General features: G+C 32.4%; 1 protein-coding gene and 1 pseudogene across 1 annotated transcript in view; both read left to right on the plus strand.

Moving 5' to 3' along the window:
• The window catches only part of PROS1 (protein S), a 68,219-nt gene that overhangs the window by 15,917 nt on the left and 27,100 nt on the right, over nucleotides 1-25,202 (plus strand). Inside the window, exons 2-7 of the mRNA XM_011356404.2 lie at nucleotides 6,566-6,723; nucleotides 9,378-9,402; nucleotides 19,596-19,682; nucleotides 21,218-21,340; nucleotides 21,440-21,571; nucleotides 24,644-24,769. Coding sequence (XP_011354706.1) covers nucleotides 6,566-6,723; nucleotides 9,378-9,402; nucleotides 19,596-19,682; nucleotides 21,218-21,340; nucleotides 21,440-21,571; nucleotides 24,644-24,769 — 651 coding nt within the window. The remainder of the gene's footprint in view (nucleotides 1-6,565; nucleotides 6,724-9,377; nucleotides 9,403-19,595; nucleotides 19,683-21,217; nucleotides 21,341-21,439; nucleotides 21,572-24,643; nucleotides 24,770-25,202) is intronic.
• On the plus strand, nucleotides 24,127-24,244 carry LOC111737424 (annotated as a pseudogene).

Below are 25,202 nucleotides of genomic sequence, written 5' to 3' on the forward strand. Positions count from 1 at the left end.
CTGTCCTGTCTTGGGTAAAAGTGTTTCTTGTTTTGGAAAGAATAATTAAATGGACTGCTTTCTCTGTCTATGGCTAAATCGAAGGTTTTAATCGTACAGAGACAATGGCAGAGTGTTTGATTTATTCTTTTTTTCCCCCTAGACTAAGGGCTATAAATTAGAGTTATAATTAAATCTTAGAGTAAGGAGAGGTCCATTTCACTTTATTGTGGCTAAACAGTTCAGGTTTGTTTTCCTATTCATTTATCGATGGGGGTCAATGGTCACAGTTTTTTTTTTAACGCCACCAATGGCTTTCCTATCTCTAAATAAATGTCAGCCCTCGCCTCTTCTTATCCAAATGTTTTACAACTCACCTTTATATGTGCACTATATAATTCACAGATTCTTTCCTCTTTTTCTTTCCTGGATTTAAATCCTTATCTAGACTAATCCCTTTGGATTTTTGACTTTCTTAAAGTCAGCCTGCTCACTCCTGAAGGACAGAGGCATAATTCACCTTGGGAGAATATTTCTCTAACATTTTCCTAACCCTTAACATGATAATATGAGAAGAATCAGTTATTCAGCAACATAGACCTCAATATGAAACAAAATGTGAAATTTACAGAAAAGCAAGGGTAATAGCTTTCTTTAAAAGAAACAAAAAAATAATTTAGATATAGCATGCATACAGACAGCATTTCTTTCTGAAGGCTAATGCATGCTTTTTTGAAAATTCATAGTAATTATATAGGCTAATGAATGCCTAATTAAAAATCTGTCTTTGGATTTTTCTTCACTTTTTTAATATCTCTCTTCAATTAGAAATCTCCTGTATAAAATGGAATATTTTATAGTTAATTAATATGTGAAAATTTAAAATAAAATTTATAATATATGTTTTACTATCGTTATTAACTTATAGTTTTTATGTATTAATCTAATTCTATTTTTTTCAGGCTTTGATTAAGGAAAACATGCCATTTCAATAATTGAGACATATGAAACAACAATTATATATCTCTCAAAATATTATCTAGTTGTTTTATTTGTATTTTGAAAGCCATTTTCTCTGACCCCATCCCACACTGAAGCAGAAACAAAGATTCGAACACTCTGCTAACCCAAATGCTAGCTAAAGATTCTCTTCTTAGACACATTCTTTTAGGGATAGTTTTTCATTCTTGGGATGCTAGATAAGAAGGGACTGGGGAAAGGAGAGACAGAAAGCAAAACTAAAAATAAGTGAGCTTTTGGAGGGACATCTTCGCAAAGGACAAGAGAGCAGAATGGAAGAGATTCAGAGGATGAGCTATCCTAAAGCTTGGACCTCCTTCATTTGCTACCTTATCTTCATCTGACTGATCAGTTTGAGGCAACTTGCAGATCTGTGATCCTGACTTGCCACCCCGCAACAGAGCAGGACAATAGATTGGGAAAAGGGGCCGCAGGAAGGACCTCCCTTTGACCAAAGTCAAACTGAATTCGACAATGGAGGAATTTGCCTGTAAGCAGGGGTGTGTAAGTGAAGTACCAGTAGTAATAAATGACTTTTTTGGAAATAAAGCAATCAAACTTATGCTGAAAAAAAACCCCAAAGATTTGCTCCCACAGAAAATATTGAAGGAAACATGTGAAGGCTGTGAAGACAGTTTCAAAAGAGAATTCCAGTTAGTGTTTGAATAATAGTTATGTTACTGATAATTGTTCAACCTGATATGGTCACTATTCTGAAGAAGGGATGGCTTAGACAAGTTAAAAAACAAGCAGATTCAGTCATTCCTCTAATCTTGAAAGATTCATAACTAAACATTATAACCTAAAATTTTGAATCTGAATGTAACACTTTTCAAGCAACACAGTTGGATTTTAGCAAGGACTTTCTTGAAAAACTTCACTCTAAAGAAGTGCAACAAATGATCAGAGAGAGAATGTGGTAATGCAAAAAGAGAACAGATTTTGGAGTCAGGCTTGGTTGGCTCTGTTCTCAGCTGTGTGAACTTGGTAAAATTAAACTCAACTTCCTGGAGTTTTAGTTCATGTATAAAATGGGAAATTTACTATCGACTTGGAACAGTTGTGATTAGTATTAAAGGAGATAATGCAAAAACATCATTTATCTGCTTATGCGCCATGGCTATTATGATGATAAATAATGGAACTTTCTAGACATTCCTGCAGGCCAGTAAAGTGGATGATTTGGGGCAGACAGACTTTGAGTCAGCTGTTAAAATCACTTCTAACCACATATTTGTCTCATCCTACAGTTCTGTAGTTCTTAGTTGGATCTGTGATGTCTTGTTTATATCTTTTTGACATAGTAGACTCTTTCAAAGGAATAGTAGACTCTTTCAAAAGCCCACTCTGTTAGATAGATGGGTTTATTTTAGAAAGGACAATAAATGTCTTATTTAAGATGTCAAACTTGTCTACTCCACAACCACATAATTTCTTTTTTTTTTAAATTGAGAACATTGTGGGCATTTGAGTGATAAACTACACAGAAGAAAGAGCAGTAGACTAAGAAGATGATAGGTATATTTATATTCCTGTCCCATTAGCACTACTTCCTAGCTCTATGACCGTGGGCAAATCATGTAACCTCTTTCTACTCCAATATCTTTAATAGGAAAAATAGGGTGATAATTTTATCCTTTAGTTTATTTCATTATTTATGAGGATCAAATGAAATAACTAACATATACTTTGAAAATTATTAAATACCATGCCAATTTGAAGCATTATTGGTTAAACCTGGATAAAATAAAACAAACATTCAAATTTAGATAATATTTATTTTTTATTGTTAGCTTCATTATCTTTTAGGTCAGAGGCGTAACAATTTTCCTTTTTACTGTTCCTCTCATCAGTCAACTCAGAAACTTACGCCCGTTTTCTGAGAAGCTTCAAATAGTAATGGATGGTCACAGGTATGAGCATTGAGATGTCTGTGATCTAAGTCATACTTTTGCTATTTATTAGCTTTATAACGTAAGGCAAATATTTTGCATACTCTTTACCTGAGTTTCATCATCTCTGAAATAATGGGAGTTATTATGTTTCCTTCTAATTTTATAAACTTATGAGGGCATTCCTTTAAACCATGCCTTGGTTCTCCCCGGACAGTTGAAAATGTCCCCTTTCACAAACATGAATATAATATGTGTTATTATACTTGGTCTGTGTCTGCAGTAGGGGCCCTTGAAAGTAAGAGATATTCTTAAATATCAATATTCTATACGGGAGAAATTAAAGAGTGATGTTTATGGTTTGTTTCCTAAGTGCGTTTGACCTTGATTATTTTTGTTATTGGATCAGCGTATTCATCTTTCAAAGAAAGTGTTATTATTTTCCCCAGAAAGACTCACATATTTGCTTTGAAGTTCAGATGGGCTGAGTTTTTGATGTATTTATTATAAAGTAGCATGCTTAAAACTACTTCAAATAAGTGAGATAATTGCCCATGTCAGACTTTCATTGTTTATAGGGCTGCCATTTATCAGTCAGTAATACACTTGGCACATAGCATGCTAACAGATAGCATCCTTTAAACACAGCCTTGATTTAATGTTTATCTTAATGAGCAATGATAAAGATGGTTAAGAGATAGAGTCAAACACTTATTTAGTTAGTTATCACATTTAAATTTCTGTTTTGGAAAGTAAGAGAAATAAAGTAACATTACTTAACCCTTAAAAAATGTTTAATTATTCAACTAACAATTTTTGTGGTTGTTGATGAATTAGTCTTTTTGCTTTTTTCTCTTCCTTCTATTGTCAACTTTGAATGTTTGTTTCATATTAATTACCAGGTAGTAAAAGAAATAAGAGAAAAACAAATTTAGCTGTTTGTATTACTTGCTCATCTTAATGAAAGAACCAATTGTGGTTAAAATCTGGATTTAAAAAATTATTTGTAGATTTTATTTGTGCTTTGAAATTTTTTCATTAAAAAACTATGTTGTGTTCTTATAATAAATAAGAAAACCAAAACTTTATACTCTCTATTCTTTCCTTGAACTATCATTATAATTAGTAGTTTGAGTGTGTTTTCCATCTTTTCTATGTATTTGTCCACATAATATTTATATTTCTACAAGTTTGGCTATTATACATAGGATGATATTATAGGTGTGTCAGTTCACAGTTTCCATTTTTTAACTTAATATATCTTGGAGATCTTCAGAGCAAAAATATCTTCCTTCTTTTTAATAGCTGCTTTTTATTCCACAATATAGATGTATTTTGTAGCTTAGTTTTTCATTCCTTTCTTGATAGTTATTAGGTTGTTTTTACTTTTTAAATATTGCAATCTTTCAATAAACATTCTATGCATTGCCTTATCCAGCAGAAGTGCATATCTGTAGAACAAACTTAGAATTTTTGAGTTGAAGTGTATATGTGCTTTCAATTTTCAGATACTACCAATTTACCTTTCAATAATGCTTACCAGTTTATATTTTTACCGCCAATGTACAAGAATACTTGTTTCCTTTTACCCTCATCAATACTTGATATTATCAGTCTTTTATTTTTGGAAATTTAATAGGCAAAAATATTTATGTTGAACATCTTTTCATATGTTTATTGCCCATATAATTTTTTATGTAGCGATCTTTATATGATTTTATTTATATTGTTTTGTTTATATTTTATTTATTCTATTTAAATTATTTTGAATTTAATTTTTGCACAGATTCTTGTTTTTGGCTTATCCTTATTTATTTATTTTTTAATTTGCAAAAACTGCTTATAACTTCTGGATGTAATTTTTTTCTATTCTATATGATACAAATATTTTCCTCCAATATGTTGCTTGATGTTGAATTTTATGTTATTTTTGTTATTCAGCTATTTAAAAATTTTTGTGTAGCCAAACTTACCAATTTTTTCTTTGCCTTCTTTTTTTTGATATTCTGTATAATGCTGCCATTAAATATTTTTAAATAATAAAACAAATATTATACTACCAAATAAGAAAAAGTAATACATTAAACATTTTTAATATTAATTATTTTTGAAAAAAGGTGGACAAACTAGTACATACATAGTGGTTTGTCACAAAGAATAACATTAATTATTTAAGTTCCACAAACTATCAATAACTTTATCAAAACTGATCTTCACATATTCAACTGCTATAGATAGTATTACCTGTTTTTTTTTTTCTCTTGGCTCATAGTTGGTTAAAGGACATGTTTTATTAATTTTAATTATGGAAGTTTAAAAATGAAAACAGATTTACTGGAAATAACAGCTGAGGTGGTAAGAAGTGGTCTTATTTTCTATAGTTCTTGAAGAGAAAGCTGAGAGGATTTCATGATGATGTGGAATGGGGATGTGAGAGGCGGGAAGAGGAATGAAAAATTATTTCAAATTTTTTTTGCGTGAACACCTAGAAGTTTCCATCAACTTCTTCAAGTGGAGCCAGTCATATGGGGAGAAGAAATTAAAAGTTTACTCTTATCCTGCCATGACTGAGATTTTTATTGGTTATCCAGGTGGAGATGTCCAGTAGCCAATTGGACATATGATCTGAAGTGAGGAGGGAGGCTTGGGCTGGAGAGATAATGTATTATTAGGACACAGCCATGAAAGAGGATGAGATTGTCAAGGGAGTGAACGTTGGTAGAGAAGAGGACCAAGAAATAAACTCCAAATAACCAATAAAAAAAATCAGAAAAAGGAGATGAGTAGGGCCTAGCCCATGATACATAATAATAATGAAGAATGCCCAATGACCTGTATGCCAGGTTAAAATGTTATATCCAGGAAGCAATAACCAATACTGTGAAATGTTGCTGGTAGGACATGTAAAATTACCATTATAGTTAGTATCGTGAACTTGATAAGAGCAGTATGGTAGAGTCATGGAGCCTGATGGGTGTGCACATATGAGAGAATGGGAGGAGAGGATGTGGGGACTATAAATATAGACAGCTGTGTCAAGGGGTAAAAATAAATGGGAGTATTCTGATGAGATTGAAATGCCCTTCATTAGAGAATGAAGAAAGTCATCGAGGGCATGACAGGATTAGTCACTATGGATTCAGGAGCCTTCTGTGTGGTCTCCTTTTTGCCATGAATTTTTATTTTCCTGTTTGTATGAATAAGTAAGGATGTTAGCTTATTAAGTATCTTTTAAATAGCTAATTGAACTATACTCCTGCATTTCCCAGTTTCCTCCTTAATCATGTAAGTTTTCCATTAAAATTGAAAAATTTATTAATCTAGCATAAAGATGGCTCCGACTTTTGACATAGTCATTTCAACATGATGCTATTTCCAATGTAGTTTTAGAGTAAACAGTAAATATTGTCTGCTATGTTTGACCTCAAGCAGGAACTTGAATAATTTGTGTAGATCACTATATGAGTGCGGTAGCTACACACCAAACCTGCTCTTTGAATTTTTAACCAAAGTGCTGTGTATCTGCAATTTTTTTCTCAGTTCGACTATACTGATTTTAAATGTCATACAGTTTACAGACATAAAATGATTTTAATTCTCAATTTTTAATAAAATAATACATTTTAGGTGGAGAAATGAAAGATTTATTCATATAAACTTAAATTTTCCTTTAGTTTTGTCAAAGCAACATGCTTCACAAGTCCTGCTTAGGAAGCGTCGTGCAAATTCTATGTTTGAAGAAACCAAAGAGGGTAATCTTGAAAGAGAATGCATCGAAGAACTGTGCAATAAAGAAGAAGCCAGAGAGATCTTTGAAAATAACCCTGAAACGGTAAGAACTCATGAAAATTAATGTTAACGTACCTGGACATACAATTACAGACAGAACATTTCCAGCTTGAGTCTTTGTTCTCTTGTGTTCTTTTTTAAATTTAATAATTGTGTATGTTATATTCCACCTGTAACCACTGAAGCATTTCAGGAGGAAGTACCTTCAAAGGAAGGTGGGCTTGTTAGGAAAACACTATTGCCAAAAGCACTGTGCTCCGATGAAACTATAATTCAATTATACCTCATTATCAGCAAATAGTATAGACCTCATGGTTTGTAAATACTTTCTCCCATCCAGAATTTGGTAGTATTGTGTAAGGGGGAAAGGCATCTCAAGTATAATGTGTGCGTGTGCACATGTGCACTCAGGCACATGTGATTGCATTGTTATCACTATACTTCATTAAATCTCTTCATTGGCATTTTTAATCAGGCTTTCATCCAGAGCTTGGTACATAATAGGTACTCAGTAAATGCCTACTGAAGAACTCATTTGGTACTCTGTTTCCTGGGTATACTTTAATTTATTCCATAAACCCTTGGGAAGTTTCCTGAGCCATTTTATATCATCAGTCATCCCTGGAGTTAGAACTTATATCTTTAGTGTATAAATGTTTCCAAGTTATTTTAAAAAATCTAATCATAAAGACCCTTATATATCATACAGAAATATGGGACCCCCTAGACTTTATTTTTAGTCCTCTTATTTCCTAGGAGAAGATATTCTCTAACATGTTCTACAGGTAGCAGGAATATAAATAGTGCCTCTAAATATTAAGGTGAGGATGACCTTGAGAATTCAAGTTTGATAACCTTCATGGTTACCTCAGATATTTTTCCTGAGATGAACTGAGGGAGAAAACATATACAAAGTACCTCTTTTACCTCTGTCATGGCTCTTGGGACCATGAGACTATCTCTATAACAAGAAAGAACAATCTCTGTAGTTAGAGAAATTACTTAAGACAGTAATAACTTGTGTTTTCTTTAATTCTTTTACCTCCACCTACTCTAGTAGGTTCAAAGAATTTTTTTCCAAGATACCTTAAAGATTCATTTTTAATACTCTCTGGGATTGAATCAAAATGTTCTCTCAGTCTTGTTGCTTTTGTAAAGAAGCCATTGGCAAGACTAAAATATTGTATTACACTAAAATAGAGTATTCTTATTTTGTAAGAAATAGACCTACACACGTGCACATACATACATTTATTTTTATTATGAAAATTTAAAATATATACCAGACAGAACAATATAATAAATCCTAATATATCTTCCTCCCACATCAACAATGATCAACTATCTGCCACACTTATTTTGCCTATTCTCTACCCCATCGACTCTAATTTTGTTTTGTTTTGCTGTAATATTTTAAGGCAAATCTGCATGCCTGAGATACCATATTATTATATCACTCATAAATACTTGTGTATGTATTTCTAACACTGTAGATATGTTCTTTTGGCTTAGCCTCTGAGTAGCAAATGGGGAGTGAGGTAGAAGACATAATGGAGAGAAGAGAAGATAGTGAAAAAAGGAAATTCATTAATGTGCGTCCTCTCCTCCACTCATTTTGACATTGGTCTCATTCACAGAAGAGAAAGATATGATAGAGAGAAAAAGGAAGAAATGGGAGGAATGAAAGGAAAGAAAAAAACATTTGTTACTTCTCACTTCTATCTCTTCCTAACCACTCACTGTCCACATCCCTAATACTCTAGACCTCATTCCCAGTCTCTACCCTATTGTTTACCTCTCCATTACCCCTAATATATTTCTTTCACTGTCGCATAATTTCCTTTTGAACCCATTCATTGTTGCCTATCCTCCTGGATTTTGGTCAGTAGAAGACAACACTGCTGTCTGAAATACTTGGTGGAAGATCCTGTCCTTAAAACTAGTAGGTAAGTGTTGTATGGGTTTATATATGAGAGGAGGTAACAGTGAGGACTTTGACTCTGTATTGGATGAAGTTATGTTTTTTGTACTTGAGTACATTTTTGTGTAGAAACACTGGTTTCTCATGAGGTGTTCTCATGCTATTAATGTTGTGTATTAAATGTTATGGCTTAAGGAGGTGTTTATGAATCAGCTTGGGAACCTTCCCATTAGAAATTACTTTAAACGTTTTTCTCTCTTTGGTAAAGTGCATTTCTTAGTCTCAATTTTTATTTACAGCCGAACTTTGGTACATAACCAATTAATAAGTAAAGTATTAGTTATACCTATGATGCTAAAAGATAAAAGTACACTTCAGTTCACTTTAGATGATGTCAGTTTTATTCAACATTGAATCTGGTGTGTGTAGTCAGCACGGCATGAAATGTGTCAAATGGGTATCTAATCATAATGGAAAAATTCAAGGATTTACAAAAAGGGGGCAATAGCTTCAGTTGAACCTGTTTTCAAATTAGAAGCTTTTGAAGCATAATTTTTATTGATCAATATCGACTTAAGCCTAAGCATCTTATTAGCTTAATATTATTAATTATCTACTCCTGATATATTTTAGTATAGAAAAAAAGTTATAATGTGAAAATAACAGTTATATGTAATTTGTTTGCATCTTTAAAATAAAAATACATTTTAAAATTGTTTTAACTCTATAGTGAAATATAGGTTTGCTAAGATAATCTTTTTTTCTTTTCTTTCTAGGAATATTTTTATCCAAAATATTTAGGTAAGTTCAAAGGATTTCAATCACATAATCTTAGAAATGGAAGAGAACTTAGCTATGATCAAGTCCAACCGTCCACCTACATATTTCATTCAATACAATTTCATTAGCTTTGGGAGTAAGATTCTATTCTTCATGCAATATTGCTATCCTTTTATTTAAAGTTGTGTGAACCTATACTAAATAAATTATTGGCAAAGACAAAAAAAAGAAATTTCTAATGTGGATAAGGAAATCATGTCCAAACTCAGATTAATAAGTATTCAGGTCTGTGATACAGGATACCAGGCATAAGTTATTCAAATACAATTTTAGCATTTGGGACCTGCCAACTTACACCTCTCTAAGGTGACAGAAAAATAAAATTGCTGAAAGTATAACATACACAAGGTAATTTTTAAAAGTTAATACCTGAACAGTATCTATCCATGCATACTGTAGTGGGGCACCGAGTTAGGTATTTTTCTAAATTTAGCAAAATTCACAACACACATGTATACACGTACTCACACAAACATGTACACACGTATAGACTAGCTGATTAGAAAAAAAAATAAAGTTATGTAGAAAAATTTGGAATGGTTCATTAATTACCATGTGGCATTTGACTTTTAGTCTTTTCATTTTTGTGTCTTTCTCATAGAGAGTCATTGGGCTAATGCTAAGTTATATTTAGATCATGTGTTATCTTTTAATGAAAGGAAAGATCTCTGTACTCTCCAAAGCTTGGTGTAAATAATTATTATTTAAATATTTATGGAAATTATTAACTATTTCTCTTCTGACATCATCATTTCATCATTCCCTGCAGTGATCCTCCCCGTATTTTACTTTCGTACACGATTCTGAACACTCAAGGAGTGAGGTGTCATTTCCACACCTAAACAGATTAGGTGATTTCAACTAAATATCAATTAAAGATAATAAGGTTTCAGTTTGCTTTTAGCAAATATGAAAATACTTTGTATTAATATTACTTGGGATAGTTGTCAACATCTCCTAACAATAAAAGCTAAGTATAATTTGCACACCTCTTCTTGATGGGATTCTCTGTAGGTCCAGTCCACAAAGGCATGCTTTCCCTCCTTCAGATTCAGAATAGTCCCCATTTGTGCATCTTTGCAACAGCTCTCATCCCAGCTAACTTGAGCAGCAAGCCCTGCAGAAATGAAAAGTGAATCTTTCTTGAAAAAAAAGTAGAAATGTACTCTGGTATACATTAGTAACTATGCAGCTTAATATTTATTAATATAATTTTGCAGATTACTTTCTATTAAACTCTTATTTCTCTTGAAATTTTAGGTTTAATTATAGTTTAGGGCTTTACTTTTTGTTTATTTTTGTTTTGTTTCTCAATACCCATGAAAAGCATCCAGAGACCATCTTTAGATGGGGTATATGTCTTCCTTTCCCCCTTTCCTAGGGAGGCTTACACTAAAATGATGGTATATACTTATATTTACCCTTCGAGACAATTAGCAAAATAAAACCCTAAGACTATTGTGTAGAAGACTCTTTTAGAGCCAAGTGATTTTTTTTTTTTCATAATCCTGAAGTAGGTACTCTTCCATTTTTTGAGTGTCCATGATGGTCTGAATATTATTTGTGTGGCCAATCCTGAGCCTGGGAGACTCAACTATAATATACTACATCTCGTTTCACTCTCTCATCAATTGCAGGGCCTCAGTTCAGTGGTATCTCTCTTTAGAACTTCATGGAATGGCCTATTTCTGTTCTATGGCCTGCTGGGCATTTTCCAGTTGACTTATCACAATTCATTTTATAATTTCCAATCCAACATTTCTCCTGTGAGATTATAAAGTTATTTAACCTCTATGAGCTATGGTTTTCTCACTTGTTAAATGGATAGTGACAATTTACCTAATAAGTTTTTAGCAAGAAATAAGAATGTTTTCAAAACAGTAAAATATGTCGTGCTGGTCCTCTTCATTTTTCTTTCCTGACTTCTCCTTTATTTCCATTTTTATTCTTCCCTTCTCTTCCCTCTTCTAGCTACTAATGACTGATTTAAAAAGTTTTATTAGCTTTGGGAGTAAGATCCTATTGGAAATAGGAAAGGGGATATTATAAAAATTGTTTAGTAATATTTATGTCTCTGGATATGAAAATGCAACAAGATTTTCTAAAACCTTTAATTGCTACATCTTAAAAAGAACAATGGGATATAAATACACATCTATAAAAAATATCTTTTCTTTTGTAGTTACACATGACTCACTTTCTAAACCAAAAACCAAAAGTTTGCACTGTTAAAGGGGAGAAAAGATAGAATAGCAAGACTATTTCAGCTTTGCAATTTTAGATAGAAATGTGAATATTTTATAACTATAATAGATAATATTTGACTATTAAAAAATTACAAGCTTGCATTAATAAAGAATATAGTATTAATCCCTGTTTCTTAGGTCCATGTATCGAGTCTCTTTCTGTAGGCATCAACACTCTAGAAAATAAATTCCTTTGATCACAGATTATATTTGGATAAAGATAAACATTTTACACAATATTATGTGTTTTGGAGAAGTTCCTTAGATAAAATATTTTTCTTTTTTCTCCTTTTATGCTGGCTCGACCCAACTTTCTTCTCCTTGCCTGTCTTGTTTGGCAGCAGGGTAGGAAAATTAAGTACCAAATAAATAAATAAGCAAATCAGATGTAGGCTCTAGTCCCAGACCTAAAAATTTCTGCTGTGTCAGAGTAAGCAAGTTATTTAACTTTTCAAGTTCTGTATTTAAATGTACACTATATAACTGCTCTCTAACCTCAGAGCTATTGGTAATACCAAATAAGTATATTTATGTAGATAGACATTTTACTGCATCAGACTTTCTTTGGATGTAAAGTTTTATTATTTAACCAACCCACAACATAAAATAGAAATGTATTTTTATTGTGATTTATTTTCCAATTCAAATTTTATATTAGGTATTTATTTAGACATAGGTATATGTGATGAACTCCACTGTTGAAAACTGAAAATAAATGCTTTACCTAAGTTAAATTTTTCTGTCATTTGATGTATATATTCTGTAGGCCAGATTTTCCTACTTGGGAAAAATCTTGATAATCCTGTTCCTTGTAAACCTAAGAGTAATTTTACTAATTATCACAGCCCATGCATGGAGCATCTTAAAGTGAGATAAGGACACTCAAGAGATTAGACCCTTAATAACCTATGCTTGTTGGACAATGTTTAGATTTAGATTTTCAGGGGTTCAGAAAGCACTTCAGGCTATCAATATATCCCATTACTTCATTGAAAACTTGGAATTTGGACAGAAATATTTTTGATTTTGTTATACAAATGTAAGTCTTTAAGTTGTGTTCCTTTCCTTAAAAAATAGAATAACTCATCAATACTGACTTTTAAAATATCACCTGATGGAGTGGAGGATTCTATTAGTGGGAGAGAACTTCTTGAAAGGAATGCCAAATTGTAAGCCTAAATATAACCATTAAAAATAATTTTTAGTTTCCAGTTCTTGCGAAGTTAGTTGAATGAGCCTAGACTGCTGACTCCTTCTCTTAAAATTATCTCAAGAGAAACAATAGCATTCCAGGCACTAATATTAACAAAATAAAATGAAAAACAACAAGAAATATGAGATACCCATGGGTAGACTGAAGGCTGGCTTGACCTAGGATATGTGTGTGGGAACTGGGGTGTTGACTGCTGAGGCAGCAGTAAGAGCACAGGTCGGAATATTTTTTAAATGACCTAAGCATTCAAATCAAGAACATTTTTTTAAAGTACAATACAGTAAACCCTAAGTAACAAAAAATAAGGAAATAACAAAAATAGGGGTAGATATAAGTTAAATGGAAAACAAAAGAGAAGATAAACAAAAGCAAAATCTCATTCTTTGAAAAGGTTTGTAAGTTTGACCTCTGGCAAGAATAATCAAGGAAAAAGAAAAAAAGGCAATGAGAGAATGCCAAAACACAAAGTGTAGGATAAAAAAGGAAATACTGTAAACCCATCAGAGATCAGATTTATCATTATAAAATAAAATATATTCATAAAAATTACAGATAATTATATCATAATATAGTTGGAAACTGGATAAAACAGATACATTCCTAGAAAAATACAAAACATCTATACTTTCACAGGAAGAAATAGAGAACTTGGTTATACAAATGAATACTAAACAAGCTAAAACTTCAGTCAAAGCCCTCTTCTCGATACCCCCCCAAATTCAGACTCAGATGTTTTACAGATGAGTTCTTCCACTTTTAAAAAGTTGTTAAATTCTCTCTAATAAAATTATCCTAGAGAATAGAAAAAGATCCGTACTGTGAGCTTATTTTAAAAGACTTTTGTAATCTTGATTCCAAACCAGACCAGGACAACACAAGAAAATAAAAATATAATTCCTTTTTATTTATGAGTTAATTCTAAATTATATCCAACCTTATCTAAAGTATATTAAAGATAATATATCATTGATGAAGTAGATTTTATTCCAGAAATTCAGGATGGTTTAACATTAGAAAATTTATTGTAAATGTACACATAGTTTATTATACCTCAGTTCTTACAGAAAAAGCAGTTGATACAGTTCAACATTTAATTATGATAAAAACTTTTGTCAAACTATGATTATAGAAGAACTTTCTGAGCTTGCTAAAGGTTATAAATATAATAACCATATAATTTATCTTCTCAATTTTGATATTTTGTCCAAGACTAATACTACAATAGATAAATGCCAAGTAAAGTATAAAATAGGACTTGCCTGGGCAAATTGGCATTTATGGTCATACTAATGATACATACACAACATGAGAGAGGGAAGGAAGGAAGGAAAGAAAGGAAGGAAGAAAAGCGACAAAACCTACAGTAAACATTATTATTTAATGGATAAACTTTAGATACAGTTTCTTTATGATTGAGAGCAAGAACCGAAGGTTAGAGACAATTCAATAAGGAAAGAAAAATAAATAAGAGCTGTGTAGATCATGAAGCAAAATGTATGGCTTGTAATTGATATGATATACCTAGAACAAGCCTGAACTTGTCTGATCTACCCTGAACAAGCCTGATCCTGTCTGATCTCGGAAGCTAAGCAGGGGCGGCCCTGGTTAGTACTTGGATGGGAGACCTCCTAGGAAGACCAGGTGCTGTAGGCATAAAAAATAAATAAAAACATAAGAGATTGTAAACTAATAAGGTCTTTGCAATCTGCGAGGTCAACCAAGGGTTACCTTGCCTAAAAAAAAAAAAAAATATTTTCGATAGTTCTAAGACTACTCCATAAAAATCAGTTTATACAAACAATAGTCCAGTAGAAAATTAAAGTTGATACTATTCACAATAGCCACAAATTCCATAGCGCATCTTGAAATATCTTAAGTATATATAATAACTCCATATAGAGAAATTATGGAAAGATATTTCATAATCAGAATTGAGTGATGCTATCAGGAGATCAATTAATCTCTCTCTCTCTATATATATGTATATATATATATACATATATATTTTTATTTATTTATTTAGAGCAATTCTGCTTAAAATTCGAGTTTAGTTTTTAAAGAAATTCAAGAAGTTCATTGTAGTATTTAAATCACGGAACGAAAGTCCACATATGCCTAAATTAACTTTAAAAATGCAAAAGAGGGGAACACTTTATCAAATATTAACAATACAAAACTATAGAAAGAAATCCATATGCTATTGTCAGAAGAACAATAATGAACTTAAGACTAATGAACTTAACAGAGTTCAAAGATACCCATCTATACATGGCAACGTAATATTTTATAAAGATGATACTACATATCACTGTGAATTGTTTAGAAGACTGTGTTAGGAAGACTGGCTAACTATAATCGGAAAAATAAATCTTGGTTCCTAACTATCACCAAATGTAAAGGTGGATTCTAGATGAAATAAAGACACAGATGTTAAAGTAAAACTATGAAATTAGACAGAATATATGAGAATATCTCTATGATCAAAGGCATAGAACAAAAAACTTCAAATGCACAACCATAAAGCAAAAAAATTGGTAAATTTGATTAACAAAATTAAGAACTTTTCTTAAATTAAGAATTAGGAAGGAGGATCCTAGGGTAATATCTATATTAAAATGAGGCAGTTCTGGAATTGGGTAGTTCAGGAGGAGGGACAAATGAACCTGGAAGAAAGAATATTCAAGAAATTCAAGGATAAAATTAAGAGGGGGGGGAGATAAGAGAATGACATATTTATAAATATTTAAATTTCTGCAAACTCACATGGACAGTATGTAAGTGCCAATAGAAGAGTGGTTAAATAATAATAAAATATTCAGAGGAGGAAACCCCCAAATTTTTTAAATGATATGAAGATATGCTCAATCTTACTAGAAATCAGAAAAATATGAGATATTTTTCTTTATTACCTATTCTGGCAACAATTAGAAAGACAAGACATGGAAATTTGTATGCTCTGCTGTGGGAATGCACCTCTGGATAGCCACTAAGTTCATGCCTATCTAATGATCCTACAATTCCAGAAGGAATTGTACCCTTGGAGAATTGTACCAAGGGGACCTTCTCCAATAGTACCATTGGTACCTACTCCGAAGAAATTCTTGTGCATGTACTAACAAGACATTCATGAAGATATCCATTGCAGTGCTACTTGTAGAGGTGGGAAATTGGAAGCAATCTGAGTCTTTATCGTGGGTAGAGAGGATTTTAAAAATGGTGATTACATGCCATGAGTAATGTTTAGCGATTAGAAGTAATAAATTATATGTAGCCTCATGGATATCATAAAAATATAATGCTGAGTGAGAAATGTCAGAGAACATGATATATAATGCACAATCATTTATAAAAATGAAAATTCATGGACACAAAATTAAAAATATGTATTTTATAAGAACACATACAAATGAATACACGTAACCCATTAGAATGGTTGCCTAAGGGATGAATGGGAGTGGCAATGGAGATACAAAGGAATATGTATATATTTTATAAAGCAGCAAGCAATGGCCTTTTCAAAGGCCAAGAATAATAAGGTATTATCAGAGGGGTAGTATGAATAATTCACCCTTCCACTCCTGAAGTTAAAACAGGCAAACTTTTAGACTTTTTATGTGATAGTCTCTTCGTGATTTAAAGACAGAGGGCTGTAGTTTCCCAGAGAAAAGAAGAATTTGCCATATTCCAGCTTCATTATAGTTCCAATGCAACCTTTGTTTAGATGGCAATAGCTGTTTGAACTATTTTTTTGAACTGACAAATCAAGACACGTAGGACAGTGGTGCCTACAGCAGGCGGTAAAAGGGAATTAAATAGTTTGTTCCCTAATAGGGTTAATGAGAGGAAAAAAGTAAACACAGAGTATGTGTAGGAACTGTCATAGTCTAAAAGCAAGATTTCTTTCTAGAATATTCTGTCCTGACTATTGAAATCAAAGTGCCTTTTTCTCAGGTTATCCTCCTCGATGGCCCTATTTTCTGTTTCCAATCCCATTTCTTACAAGAGCTTCTGCTTCAGCCTATAAAAGCTGGGCCAGTCTTTCTTTAACTCTCACCTTCCTACTCATTCTCTCCAACTTCTCGCATTCCTGTTGTGCAAGAAGAATGAAAAGTGGGAAGATGAGGGCTCTATAATACATGGCTTTGCAGTAGCCATGCAACTGGCTCTTCACACTGTAATTCTAAATGCAGTTCTCCATACAAACATTATCACATATGAGTACAGACTTATATATAACATACATTATTGATTAAATCTACTTTGTAGTCTAGCCTGGGGTCCTAATCACCATATGAAAGATTTCATCTGGACCTCCAACCTAAGATCTTTCAAATTCTGGCTATTATTCACTGTTCAATTTGTCCAGAGTTGCAAAATGAGGCTCATGAAGGAGGATCCTAGGGTAATATCTATATTAAAATGAGGCAGTTCTGGAATTGGGTAGTTCAGGAGGAGGGACAAATGAACCTGGAAGAAAGAATATTCAAGACCTAAAACTGCTTAGGTTTCAAGGTTGAAAATCACAAGAAATCACTTATATGTGGAGTGTAAACCTAAAAGCAACAAATGAACAGGACAAACAGAGACTTATGGACATGGACAATGGACTAGTGGGTACCAGAGGGGAGGGGGAAGGAGGGAAAATAAATAAAATATTAAAATAAATAAATAAAATTTAGCTATTTAAAAAATAAATATATTTTTCTTTTGGCCTGCAAAAAATAAAAAAATAAAACTGCTTAGGTCTTATTTGGCCTCAAGAAAGACCATCATTATGTAAGGCATTGTTTCTTTGGGAAAATATTCTACCCCACCATAGTAGGCTGAATAATGACACCCCCAAAGATGTTCATGTCCTAATCCTTAGAATATGTCAGTTTTACCTTATATGCCAAAACAATTAAGGATCTCGAGATGGGAACATTATCCTGGATGATCTGGGTGGGCCTGATGTAATCATAAGGGTCCTTATACAAGGGAGGCAGGAGATCCAAGTCAGTATTGGGTTATATGAGAGTGAAGCAAAAGTTGGGAGTGATGTGAGGATAGGCCCATGAGCCAAGGAATACAGGTGGCTTCTAGAAGCTGAAAAAGGCAAGGAAATAGATTTTTCCTTGACGTCTCCAGAAGAAATACAGCCCTGCTGAGAGCTTAAGTTTAGACTTTTGATCTCTTTCACTGGAAGAGAAAAAATTTGTATTGTCTTAAGCCATTAAAATTGTAATTTTTCACAGCAGCAATGGGAAACTAATATATACACTGACTTCAAATGAGCCTTGAATCCATCTGTGGTAAATTGTATTTTCCAAAGATGGCTGCAAAACTGTCTCCTATCTCAAACACTCTTCTGCAACATCAACTTGCTGCTTCCTCTTCACTACGTGGAGTCTGTGCTTGCCACCTCTTCCTTGAATTTAGGTGGAACCTGGGACCTCTTTATCAATAGAATATGGTGGAAGTGACAAAATATTTCCTAACTGCCCTGGCAGCCTCTGCTTTCTTCCTCTTGGAAGATAGCTGCCATGAAAGAAGTGCCACTTTAGTACCAGCGTGCTATCAGAAACTCAGCTACATGGAGAAGCCCTGCATCATGACATATCATATGGAGAGAGAGGCCAAGGAGCCAGACCTGTCAAGACATGTGAATGGAAAACTATCTTGAAGGTGGATCCTTCAGTGTGTGCAGCACACTGAAGACAAACAGCTTAACCCAACCCTTTCCAAATATTTGACCCACAAATTATAAGCAAAGTAGAATGATTATTTTAAGCTACTAATTTTGGAGTTTATTACTCAACAAAAGATAATCAAATTTACCTTTTTAGTAATTCGGTGACTATCTGCATGGTGAAGTGATAAACATAATGTTGTCTTCAGTGGTTATTAAGAAATGTTATGTTGTTGCACTAAGTGAACCCTAGTTACTTAAAAGTCTGGAAGTGTTTTATATCTATTATTTCAGCTGTTATTTTTACTACATTGCTATATCTAATTTCACAGTGAGGAGTAAAACAAATACAGTAAACCTGTTTTGCTTTGTAATATTGAGGCATTATGCAAATATTATTATATTAGTCTCTATGCAACAATGGAAAAATTGGAAGTTGTCTACAGTAACCAGAAACACTAACTCATTCTATTGACTTAATTATAGACACTTCCTAAATCAGGCTTTGGTCTACAGATTTGAGGATTACTTTAAGTCTCTGCTACAGAATTAAGAACATAGATTTTTGTGACAAATTTCTCTGCTAATGCAAGATCTTGTTCACTTTAAGTTTCTTTTCCAAAGAGAAGCTTCCATAACTATTTTTCATGATTCTGTATTTTTGCAATCTTGCTTTTTTTTTAATGTTTATTTATTTATTTTATTTTTTATTTTTTATTTTTTTTGGCAAGGCAACCCTTGGTTGACCTCACAGATTTCAAGGACCTTGTCAGCTTACAGTCCCTTATTTTTTATTTTTTATCTTTTACGCCTACAGCACCTGGTCTTCCTAGGTGTTCTCCCATCCAAATACTAACAATGCCCGACCCTGCTTAGCTTCCAAGATCAGTGCAATCTTGCTTTGAATACTGAATCCTGTAAATCCACAGGAGCATAAATATTATCTCTCGTTGGATAATTTCTACCATGATTTCAGGTCAAGTGAGCATGTCTACTCTAAAAAGATTATATTTGTTTGTATTTACAGGTTGTCTTGGCTCTTTCAGAGCTGGATTATTCACTGTTGCACGTCAGGCAACTAATGCTTATACTGACCTAAGGAGCTGCGTCAATGGTAAACGCCTCTAAAACCAATTTAAAAACAAAACTAAAACATGCAAATAAAGTACACCCATTAAATATAACTAATGTTTAAAAATCATGTAGGGTATGCCCGACAAGGAGGTATTCTCAAAATACATTTGAAACAATGTTTTCAAATGTAAATGATGCTATTTTACACAAAATGAATTTTCCACCTGAAGTTTAAGTTTGAATTGAACAGTGTGCTTTGTTTACTAAGTTTTAGGTCATTGACTTCAAAGTTTTATTCTCAACAGCTTTATTTTGGCTGTTGTTGCATAATCATGTAGTATGACCAAATTTTATTTGATTAATAGGTCAAAGTGGAACCATGTTTATTCTAACTTTTGGCATCAATTACATAAGTGTGGAAAATATGATATCAAGTTAGCTTTCTTCTGAAGTTCACATAGGTAGATTATTTGTCTCTGATTTACTAATTTCCAAACTGAGAGAGAGAAAAAGGTGAAATTGCAAGATGTAAATGGTACATTTGTCCAGTGAATATTTTACATGCAGCATTGGCAATATCTAGATATTTATCTGCATTTTCTCTAATTTAAAGATGGTTATAATTACATAAGTAAAACAGTTTGTCTGAACACATGTATTTAATTCACACTTCATCTTTTTTTAATTTAATAAAGAACAGCGAAATAATTTGATAACAATTTTCTGATTAGTCTATCATTTTAACCAATACCTAATTTATTACTACTTTTAAAAAATGATGATCTTATGAGGATATTTTTTGAAAAATTTGGTAATTAAGTTTCAGCTTGTTTAAAAAAAATTTCTTTGCAAGTAACAACAATTTCTTCTGGCTAACTTAAGCAGAGGGGGATGTATTGGAAGGATGGAAGGAACTTGCAGAATTGATTAAAAAGTCTTGAGAAGCAGGTATAGAAATGTGTAGGAAGCGAGGGACCACTGCAGAGTCTATTGAGGAGAGAGGAACTACAAATGAGTAAAGAAACAAATGGGCATATCACTTAAAATAGTGATAAAGTGCTGTGACATTTTATGAAGAAAATTTCTCTCCTCTAAGAATAACAGTACTCTGCTACCTGTTGTCCAATGTCTGAAAACCACTGTTTCATGTATTTTGACCAGAGTTCTATTTATTTAAGGCAAGAGGATAAATCTCATCCCTGTTACTCCATCTTAGCCCAAATTGAAAGTCCCAATATTTTTTTCTATTGATATTGAAAGTAGTTTTATTTGTTTTGCATAGCTTATGGAATTATTTTAAGCGTCAAATTAGGTAATATATATATTTCAAAAATCTAAATTAGTTATAAAATATTGTATATATTTGAAAATATAAAAGTGGTTTCCTTTCGCAAAGTAATTGTAAAGGTTTGTCTAAAGGACTCACTTTTTCATGAAAAAGTATTATTTAAACAAAGGTATTACAATTTTTTTCATTGATTATAAGCTTCATGCTCAGAATTTCTATTAAAGGGCATATAATTTTATTTTACCATAGCTTGTGGTAAACATTAAATAGATGTCTATTTCCTTCAGCCATTTCAGACCAGTGTAATCCTTTGCCATGCAATGAAGATGGATATATGAGCTGCAAAGATGGCCAAGCTAAATTCACTTGCATTTGTAAATCAGGTTGGCACGGAGAGAAGTGTGAATTTGGTATGTATAATAAACCCACCTGGCTTATCTTGATTGACCTGAACAGTTTTTTGAAGGCTTTATCACTTTAAAAATAATTTATTTTCCCCCTTCTTTTAGATATAAATGAATGCAAAGATCCTTCAAATATAAATGGAGGTTGCAGTCAGATTTGTGACAATATACCTGGAAGTTACCAGTGTTCCTGTAAAAGTGGTTTTATTATGCTTTCAAATAAAAAGGACTGCAAAGGTAAGAGCAAGAGGGGAGGATAAAAAGATATTTAGTGTGTGAGAGCAAAATTCAGTTAGAGAAATTTCCCCAGGAAATTCTTGGAAAATTTCTTGGTTATTAGTTGTTATAATACATACACATTAGTATCCACTTTAAAGCCTTATGATATTATGAGAATGCCTTTTAGTTTGTTGTTTTTAGGGTATTTTGTTATTTATATTGTTTTCTTATAGAATCTCACTATATGGTGATAAAGTTTCAGTGTAAGTCCTTGCATACTATGGTGTTTGCTAAATTGTTGTTTGTACTTTTTTCTAGATACTATAGTATGATTTCCTTTATTCTAATAAGAAAAAAAACTCTACAAAGAAGTCCAGCACAATCTTAATAACTTTGTCATTGTATTTTACATCTCCTTATCAGAAATGCTTTTCTAATTTCCAATATAAACCCATCATCTTGAACCTCATTTTCTCATGTAGTTTTGGGAAAAGCGAAGATCTGGTTTTGTTTCTTTTTGTACATCTAAGATCAGATCATTGGTCATAACCCATTTTTTCCTTTTATTTCAGACTTAAATAACTCCTGTCAATTTACCTTTTTTAACATTTTACTAGGATATTTCTTTTGTTTTTCTTTTTGCTTCTCTTTCCCCCAGATTTTAATTTTTTCCTTTCTGCGTAATGTCTTTTCCATTAAACTGCCTTAACAGCCATAACTAAATCTTCAAATGTAATTGCTTGGTGTGTGGATGACTAAAAATGAGATTTTTCAGCCTGGAGTTAAATTTTGCATTTAGAAACTGAGAGTGAGGTTTTCTTTCTTTTCCTTCATTCTTCCCTCTCTCTCTTCTTTCTCTCCTTCCTCCCTCCTCCCCTCTTTCTCTTTCTTTTTTTCCTCCTCATTCCCATCCTTCTCCTTGCTATGAGGTAAAAAAAAAAAAAAAAAAAATTAGAAAGTTAAAATGTAAAATTTTCTTGTTCAACTAAATTTATATCTGCTTTGGTAAATCCCCAGATTGAATTCACAGTCAAGGAAGGGATGGTCTGTCCCTCACTGCACTGTGGTGTTTAAAACAGAATAGTTTACTGTAATAGTATTTAAAGTGCAGCTAAATGACTAAAGTGAGCTGTATTAACTAACAATTTCTTCTAAACATATATCTAATTTGTGACCATATATCTTTCTTGTTTGCCTATTGGAAGGTCTGTTTGTTGTTAGAAATTTAGAATACAAACATCATTAGCACACCAGTTATAGAAAACCATCATAATGTAGGATACCATATGTATCCCGTAAGGAAGTAATACCGACTCATACTTCTACATTTAAATACTTGAGTAGTCTGTCCTTCTAAAGAATTTGTGACTTATATTTTTAATTTAAAATTATTTAACTTTATCCATTGAATTTATACATATACATGTATATGTATAAATTATTACAAAAAGTACTCATAAATAAGAATATCTCTGACCAGAACATATGATCTTGTATACTTCATTTACAATTTTTTTATGCATGATACCTAAATGATAGAGTACAGAACTATTAGAAAAACGTGTATACAACTATTACAATAGGGCCTGTGCCAAGATGTGGATATGCTTGGCAAGATCAAGTTGCCAGTAAATGTTTAAAAATATAAGAATAAATCTATTCATCAGTCATTAGATGTCAGTGTAGAGTCATAAAATCAACGTGCTATAACCTGAACTCATATGATTTAAATAATTCCTTGCAATACGCCTCAGACCAAATAATTTAGACATATGTTTTTACTTTCTTTTAAAAATATAGATTTTATAGCTCTTTAAAAATATTATTTTATTTTGAAGTAATTGTATATTCACATGCTGTTTTAAGAAATAATAAAAAGAGATTCCCACGTATCCTTTACCTAGTTTTCTCCTATAGTAACATTTTACAAAACTATAGTACGTTATCACACCCAGGATACTGACACTCATACACTTAAGATATAGAAAAATCCCCTTACCATATGGTATTATTTTTGTGCATGTGATTTTAAATAATGTCTAAAAGTTTGGCCATTAGTCTGTGGAAAAACTAAACTCTCAACTTTTTAGAGTAGAAAATTAATTTTCCATTTTGAACTTGCCTTTCTCCAGACAGTACAAATGAGAAAAGTTCACTAATAATTACATCTTCATTGAACTCTTTCTGTCACTTGTTTTTTTTTTTCACAGATGTTTATCTAGTAGCTAGTTGCAATCAATGCTTTGTTTCCTACTTTACTATGTAATATAATAAATACTTATGAAATTTCCAGACTATTGATTTAGCATTAAAATTTGTATTGGATTAATTATAGTTTTATAAATACTTTGAGATATTACTCAATCTCATTTTAAATATGAATCACTCTTGAATACTTTAGGCAACAATAATGGTATGTAGATTTAGCTATTGTTCATTTCCAAGGGAAACATGTAAGACTGATGAGTCTTCTCATTTTTATTTTTTATATTTGTGATAATACAAAGTAAATATACTTTTAAGACTATATTTCAGAAATAGGTATTTAGAAATACATGTTAAGAATACAGTGAGTCTACGGCCATGCTACCCTGAACAAGCCCGATCCATCTGATCTTGGAAGCTAAGCAGGGGCGGGCCTGGTTAGTACTTGGATGGGAGACCACCTGGGAAGACCAGGTGCTATAGGGGTAAAAAAATAAAAAATAAGGGATTGTAAGCTGACAAGATCCTTGCAATCTGTGAGGTCATCCAAGGGTTGCCTCGCCTTAAAAAAAGAAAAAAAGAATACAGTGAATAAGAGATTCACTATAATCTGATAGATAATAAATAACTAAAGTCCTCTCTTTCTTTTATAGAACTACAAAGGAACATGGCAAAAGTCAATCAAATTCTTTTTGCATTTGTATAAAGAAATCATATTTAATGAACTAAAATATGATGATAGATTTAATATTTTGTTATTCCCAGGCCACTCTGTTGTCTTATTTCATATATTAAACTAGATCCAGGAAACACAGATCAAGGGTTCTTTGCTAGCATCTTCTGGTATGGGAAAAATGTTTCTTATTTCATTGGTTTCATTTTTAGATGTGGATGAATGCTCTGTGAAGCCAGGCATTTGTGGCACAGCTGTGTGCAAGAACATGCCAGGAGATTTTGAATGTGAATGTCCTGAAGGCTACAGATTCAATCTCACAACAAAGTCTTGTGAAGGTGAAGTTGTGGTGGTTTCATTGTTGACGGTGGAGAGGAGGGTGGGCTTGAACCCTGATTTGATATTAGAAGCATTGGTTCTGTTTGACATCAACCATCAGATTTTCTAAGATGGGAAAATCCATATATAGTTTGGTCAATTGGATAGTCATTGGCTTCTTTCCAGAATAAAAGTATGTAAGACACATGGTCTTTAAATTTAGTGTTATGAGCTCTGATTGGCCCTCTAAGGTATTGTGGATTGGCAATCTCCCAAGTATGGTGAAAGCAAAATAAACACATTTTCACATGATTTAAATAATGTTGGAAGATAAAAAGAATTTCAAGCTGGAAGGAAACACACACACACAAAAAGAAAAACAAGTTTAAAAATCACGTGAGTGTTACAACAAGGGTGGTTAGAAACCTTTGATTTTATACCAAACTTATCAAT

This window comes from Pteropus vampyrus, unplaced genomic scaffold (genome assembly GCF_000151845.1).
Source record: "Pteropus vampyrus isolate Shadow unplaced genomic scaffold, Pvam_2.0 Scaffold26, whole genome shotgun sequence".
Classification (NCBI taxonomy): domain Eukaryota; kingdom Metazoa; phylum Chordata; class Mammalia; order Chiroptera; family Pteropodidae; genus Pteropus; species Pteropus vampyrus.